The 7,376-nt window shown below is 41.3% G+C and overlaps 1 protein-coding gene across 1 annotated transcript in view; it reads left to right on the top strand.

Annotated features, from left to right (window-relative positions):
• Nucleotides 1-1,674: 1,674 nt before the first annotated feature.
• The window catches only part of LOC126396682 (atrial natriuretic peptide receptor 2-like), a 20,183-nt gene continuing 14,481 nt past the window's right edge, over nt 1,675-7,376 (top strand). The window contains exons 1-4 of the mRNA XM_050054913.1: nt 1,675-1,784; nt 5,057-5,147; nt 5,428-5,560; nt 5,930-6,053. Of these exons, the coding sequence (XP_049910870.1) occupies nt 1,740-1,784; nt 5,057-5,147; nt 5,428-5,560; nt 5,930-6,053 (393 nt within the window). The 5' untranslated portion in view covers nt 1,675-1,739. The remainder of the gene's footprint in view (nt 1,785-5,056; nt 5,148-5,427; nt 5,561-5,929; nt 6,054-7,376) is intronic.

Here is a 7,376-nt window from a genome sequence, read left to right as displayed (position 1 = left end):
ATTTTGTTGCTTTCTGTTGATGTCACATCCCTCCTTGAGTATATCCAATCAGCACCAAGTAATCCCCAAGCCCCAGCCAGGAGTCTTTCGGGGCCGTTCTGAGTACCTACTCCGAGGCAGGGACTTGTTTAGCCCCTGTAAAAGTTCCGGAACTCTGTCCTTTGGGGGTGGTTCCTGCGGTGGAGACACGCACTAACGGCCCCGGCCCCGTAAAATTACCCTGAAGTTCCTGCGGTGGAAACGGCCTATAGAGACAGACAACCATTCACACTCACATTCACACCTACGGACAATTTAGAGTCACCAATTAACCTGCATGTCTTTGGACTGTGGGAGGAAGCTGGAGTACCCGGAGAAAACCCACACAGACGCGAGGAGAACACACAAACTTCACACAGAAGTGCTCCCCCACCCCGGGTTCGAACCAGGAAGCCTCTTGCTGTGAGGTGACAATGCTAACCACTGCACCACCGTGCTGTTTTCTATGTAAAGATATAGTGATGTAATGGTGTCCTGAGCAGAGAAAGAATTCACTCTCCCTCTGTGCGTCTGGTAATCTGAGCTTCTCTGTTGGTCGTTGTGGTAGCTAGTCCAGTGGTGTGTGCATGTTTGTGCATGTGTGTGTCCCACTGGCTAGCTAATCACAGCTGCTACGGTGGTTACTGCTGATAAAGGTGTCCTGACCTGAGCTGGCAGAGCAGTGTGTTGTCGTGGAAGGAAAGATCCACCCACCAGTCCCCCTCACATTAACACAGTTAGCTCCCTCAGCACTGTTAGCATTGTTAGCTGCAAGCACCATTAGCTGCAAATTGCCAGCTCAGCCACCTCCATGTTGAGAGCCATGTGCAGACAATGTCGGCTTAGACTCTGAAACATGGATATGCTCTGAATGTCACATACAGCTCCTTTTACAAACCTCATATATGACCATCTGTGACCAGGTGACCAAGGGTTCATACTTAGATCACTTGGTCACAGCTGATCAAAATCTGTGGAAGACTGTGAAACGGGGCTGAACGCTTTTGAAAGCGTTTCGTCAAACAACATTTGAGAAGCTTTTTTTTTTTTTTTTAAATTACATTTAAACAAAAAAAAGTTGTGCAGAAAAATATGTCTGTGCTTCCTCAAAGTAAGGCATGGGCATACTGAAAGTTAGCGGTGTGTTATTGAAAAGGTTACCTGACCAAAATGTCATTGGACTGGCACACGTTACCTCAGCAGCTAAAGCTCCCTGTTGACAATCCTCAAGAAAGACAATAAAACCCATCCTGCCTTGTAAGCGTAATGCCTAAAATATAAATTGTGTAACCATTAAAATCATGTCTTCTAGGGCTGAATGTTCAAATCAATTCTCATGTTGATATAAAAACACATTACCCAGGTAGATACTGCTAATTTCAGACAGTATAGATTGGAGTCACATCATGCAGAAGACTTAAAGAGTAGAAATGACGCCCTGGTGGTGGGTCCAGGTGCAGCAGTGACCTTTGTGTTTGGTGACCTGCAGGACGTTGAAGGTGAGCTGAAGCACCTTGTGCACAAATACGTGATCAAACTGGAGAGCCTCTTCTGTTGATTGGACAATTAGGGACAAGGGAGAGGGTGGGCCTCAGAGAAAGAGGGTGCTCTAGCCGTGTTGAGGTGACTGCACACACACACACACACACACACACACACACAGATCTGGTCATTCACTCAGTCAGTCAGTTCAGAGCTGGTCCAGCTACAACAGTCTTCTCATGGCTCTACGGACAGCGGCGTCCCTTTACCTGTGTTTCCTGCTGGTAAGTTCTCACATAGTTGAGGATTTAAAAATACAACACTACAACAGATTTAATTCCAGAAAGGAAATTTGGACTAATAGCCACAGATGTTTAGGTTAACCTGTTAATGGACTGCACAGTGATGTGATAGCAGGGGTGTGTGAACATATATTAGCACGAAACATTGATTTATTACTATGTTCATTTCTTTACTTTTACTCTTGCTTGGTGACTTGCATGTGAGGTATGTGATTTGTGATATTGGGCTATACAAGTGAAAACTGACCTGGCTGGGCCACATTACATGATATTAGGTGTTAAACAAGCATAATGTTACCATGGTATGTCACATGAAAGATGTGTCTTAGCATTATGTGCCATCTTGAGATGGGTCAGTGACCTCATGGAAGCAGTAGAGGACCACTCCTGTGTTCTGCTTGACTCTATAAATACTCTCTGTTCAGAGGGAGAGAGGAGGAACACTGTACTCAGGTCTAATCTCTCCAAAGTATCTTGTATACTTAATATTTTGCTTCAAACCCATCAAATGCTTTGTGTATTCATTTCCCGAGTGCTGCGTGTTTGCAGGAAATTTTCAGCACAGGTGACGCATTTTCTGGTGACTGTATTTGCATGGAAGCAGGAATATAAACAGAGTGTCTATTATTCACATTTTCATTTATTGCTGAGGTAATCCCCTTGCTTTTGTTGTCTTGTCAGAAACACTTGCTGCTGCAGGCTTGTGTTCATGGGCTTGGGGCGTTTCTGTGTATTGCTGGGTTACTTACCAGCCTCATATGAGGCTGATTTCCTCACTTATAAAACATCCTGTAATCCATCTTGAATAACGGATAAGACTCTGATTGTTACTTAGGTTTTTTTCAACATGGGGCTTTTTCTTGTGATGATGTTAATTGTTGTTTGAATTTTACAGTAGATTAGAATACATCTTAATTGTCTCCCATGGGTGGACATTTGTCTTTGGCTCACCAAACACAGAGGACAACATTGTAAAAAGCAGGCAAATAGTCATTAAAACAAACATACAACGTCATTACAAAATACTTAACAGTAAATCAGCTCATTGCCTGTCTGTGGTTTAAAACTCATCAATCACTTGGTTAAGTTAAGGATACTGATGGCACACAAATACATTTTTGGTTGCCAGAGGGACTCTGTAGCGCCTTCAAGAGCTCAAACAGGCTGAAGAGAGGGTGAGAGCTATCTGGCAACATACTCCTCGCGTTCTTCCTCGTCATTTCTGTAGAGAGTTGGGTCCAGGGCTTTTGTGGCCTGCCAACTATTTTACTCTGTGAGCATTTCTTGAAAATATACCCAGTTTTTCGAGAGAAGCTCACATGGGAGTCCAGAACTGTACCAAGATATTCAAAATATTCCAAAGTTTCAACACGTTGGCTATTGAATGAAACCGGCTCTGTCTTCAGATCTTGTTTCGTGAAATGATCAATTCTTTAGTTTAAGCTGCATTCATTTCTAACCTGATGCGACACCATGTTTGAAGGGCCTTAGTGAGGGCCAGGTGGGCAGCTTCACCTGATGGGTCTGTTTGCTATAAAAGAACAACTAAGGCCATGTCATCAGTGTATCCTCCTGAGACCCCAACTTTTGTTTGATACACATTTTTAATTTCTCATAAGTGTTTGAGATCGGTAGGACCCGATAAGTATTAAAAAATGAAACACTCAGTGATAATTAAGTCCCAGTGTCCTCAAACAAGATGATAATTAAGTCCCAATATCCTCAAACAAGATTATAATAAAGTCTTCCAATGAGGGCTTCCTAATAAACTTGTCTTAGCATGTTACCGTCATTAAAATCGGTCAAAAATATTGCCATATCAAACTACAAACATTTTTAATCATGAACAAGTTTCAGCCATAAAATGTGATCAGGTTTTGACCTTGTCCACTTTTGTCAGGATCGGCTGCAGACTGACTTGGCAAAGATGGTTGGCTGCCATCTTGTTTTTACATGGATTAGGGTATTGTGCTCTTACTACCAATAGATGACATAAAAATGTTTCCGTGAATGAGGACAACAGGTCTAAGTTAGGTAGAATAAAGTACAAGGTTAAGTAAACCCAGAATGTGATGTCCTCATATGGGGACACAGGGTCTCAGGAGGATTTTTCATTCGTCATAAATTCATTAGTAAACAGAGAGAATAGCACAGTGGAAAGAACATATCCTTGTGGGCAGCCTGTGCTCACAATTAGCTTGTCTGACATGCAGACTCTCTGTGGACAGCAGGTAAGAAAGTCTCTGATCCAGTCTCTGATTCAGGAGCCTTTTTACTCTTCATTAGGCTTTCCAGAGTTGAGTTGCATTTTAATTGTTTTCAAGGAATACCTCACTCACAAAATGACCATCTGTATATCAATCAGGTATGCTGTGTCACCTTGAATTCGAGAAAAAGAACTATTGGGGATCACATTCACCATCAGCAAATGTATATCACTACATTTGTTTACAAACTTTCACACAACTCGGCAAGTCTCGTTTATCCAGTCGTATGCTCAGTACCTCCAAAACACATGCATTTTCTCTACTGTAACGAAAATGTATGTGATTGGGAAATACTGAGCTCATGACTTGATAAATGAGTCTTGGATTGTACTGCAGAAATCCTGTGAGAGTTTGTAAAAGCATGTGTTAAATTAGTTTAGCTGTTGTTGAATGTGGCCCCCAATCAATCAATAAATCAATATGTTCCATGGAGGCATGTGAGAAAAAAGTTTTCTCCACAAATTTAGGGTAACATGGCACAACTAACTGGTCTTCCTTACCCAATTTTAAGCCTCCTACCCAGCTGTTTCTGTTTCAGTTAATGACTGTGTTTCAACCTACATATATAATTGATGATCATTAGCACCTGTTTGCTTTAACTGGTTTATCGTACACCTTACTATGATCCTATCAAATCCCTGACTTTGTGCATGTGTACCTGGAAGAATGAATGCTGTTTTGAATGCAAAGTGTGGTCACACCAAATATTGATTTGATTTAGATTTTGTTCGCTCACTTTGCATTTTATAAATCAATAGAGAAATAATTAAACTTTATATTTTTGAAAGCATTCTTACTTTACCTGCCTAAAACTTTTGCGCAGTACTGTGCAAATGGTCATTTTATGGGTCGGTAGTTGCTTTAAATACACACATGATGAGCCCTGACTGACTTGATAAAACACTTTACACGCATTAAGCCTTTCAAATATGTTTACACACACCAAAACATGCCTTTACATAACAGGCTTCCTGTCTCTGCCTGCAGGGAGTAAATTGCTGGCATGATCTGGACAACACAGAGTACGACTGTTGGCCAATCAGCAGTCCAAATGATTACAACATGATCAGCTGTGGTGGTAAGTTTGTATGCATTTATTTCTCTGTATATCTGGGTGGTTCACTGCAGGAGAAGACGTTGGGTTGTACTTACTGTAAAATCCGATACTTTTCCTCCTGTGGTTGAAAAGGAAGGAGCAACATTCACAGGATTTGCCCAGTATTAATTTCAGTGTCATAGGTGGGGCTCAACAGAATCATGTGCAAATATAGCACACTTCAGTATGCCTTAGTATCCGCATGCATATGTACACTGTTTGAATGTGTATGCCCAGGTGATGAGGACATTTGTTGTCACAGGGCTGGAGATGGCCTGGGTGCAGCGTCCTCCAGAGAAAGCAACCAATGGGGAAGAGTTCAATGTCACATACACTGTGACAGCCTCAGATTCCTTCTACGAGTATGCAGTCAGGAACAAGATTTTCCAGTTCAGGTGAGTGTGTTACATAAAAAAGTGGCATCCTTCATGTCTGCCATGCCTTGACTGCACATGTGCAGACACACACACACACACACACACACACACACACACAGACATGTACTGGCATACTGATTCACCACCACAGAAGAGTCTCAACACACTGACAGAGAACAATTTATCAGACAATAAAATGAACCCTGACTGATGCATCTGTGTAACTGAATGTCGTTTGTCTTAATTAAGGCTGCTTCCATTTTCAAGTTGAAGCTATAAGAAAAGCGAGCTGATCTGCAGGTCTTTGTTTGAGCTGTGAATGTAAATAGCATCACAGGGTTTTGTTTAAATTAATATATTTGTCTACCCACCCATGTTCCCTTCTAGTAATGCGTCAGAGGCAAAGAGGTTCTGTCATGAACACGAGTGCCCGACAAACTGGAACAACGCCAATGAAATGAACTGCTGCGTGTATCATGCCAACATCCACTCCTGTCCCCTTGGTCTTATGGTGGGTACAAGGGTTGGGCTGAATACTTGGATGACATGAGTAGCCGGTGCAGATAACGCATTTTTTGCGAGTATAAATTTGAAAAAATGTACGAGTGAAATGTGTCAATATCTGTACTTGTGATAAAAGAAACTCCTCATCAGGGTGGCTGTGTTCAGTTTCTAACTCTCGTGAAGCTTAATTCTGAGGCTGTTCTGTAAACAGCGTTCTAATAAATAATAACTCTGATGAACCCATGTCAACTTCAGGCTTAAAAAAAACAGCTTTCGGTTGGGTCACACCCACTCCAGATTTAAAGTCCTCCGATTCTGAATATGGATACGGATACAGATAATTTAGTTGGCTGAACAGATACAAATACAGATAATGGTGCACAAGCTGATCCTTAGTACTGGTTTCTTCTTCCTCAAACACAATCCACACTTTCATCTTCATCTCCTCCTCATATAAAGAACACTAACCCTCCGGTCCCTCTCGGATGGAAAACGTCCTTTTCAGTCATTTTTCAGTTTTTATTTTTTGATAACTTTGGCTGTGTTCATGCATATAGCATGACATTTGGTCAGAAACCTTATTTTTGGTAATTTTTTTGAAATTTTAAAGCCGCTCCTAAATCAGGCCTAAAATACACAAATGGCAACCTTTTACAACACCTCGCCCTCTCGGACGAAAACCGTCCCCATTGAAACTCATTAAAACGACATTTTTTGATTCCCCTTCAATTTAAATAAAAAACGTGATTTTTTTCTATCTCTGGCAGTCAGGTTGGTTAGAGAGACCCAAGAATGGTAAAAAACAAAAACAAAAACAAAAACAAAAAAACCAGATGAGGCCAATTTCCATTTTTGGGGCCCTGCTGTCTTTTCAAAACAATTCCTGGTTTGGCCACTTGAAGCACTATAGGCCCCTAACAGGGAGGGCAAATGCAGAGTAGATCAAAAAATGGTCTTGCTGTGCTCATAAGGATGTGACAGTGTGGTCTGTATAAAAACATTGCAATATTAGTTTGTGTGTGTGTGTACATGGACTCAAAATACACAATGTCAAATCCCTATGCGAAAATATAGCTAAATGTAAAACCATAAATTCCGTCTTTGTTCATCACATCCTCATGGCAACTTAGAAACATGAATTTGATGATATTAGTCATGCATTCCAGAGTTAGGGGATCAAAATGGAAGTTTTTACTAAAATCCAGCTGAATCATACATTTTCTCCTGCTTCCCCAGCAGAGCAAACACACACTAAATAATAAGCAGTAAAATTGCCTGTATTTTTCTCCTATTTTTTCATTATTGAGGTTTGGGAGCCATTGCTGCAAAA

Source organism: Epinephelus moara, chromosome 10, assembly GCF_006386435.1.
Source record: "Epinephelus moara isolate mb chromosome 10, YSFRI_EMoa_1.0, whole genome shotgun sequence".
Taxonomy (NCBI): Eukaryota; Metazoa; Chordata; class Actinopteri; order Perciformes; family Serranidae; genus Epinephelus; species Epinephelus moara.
Note: the sequence above shows the minus strand (reverse complement) of the source record. Positions and strands in the feature narration are given on the sequence as shown.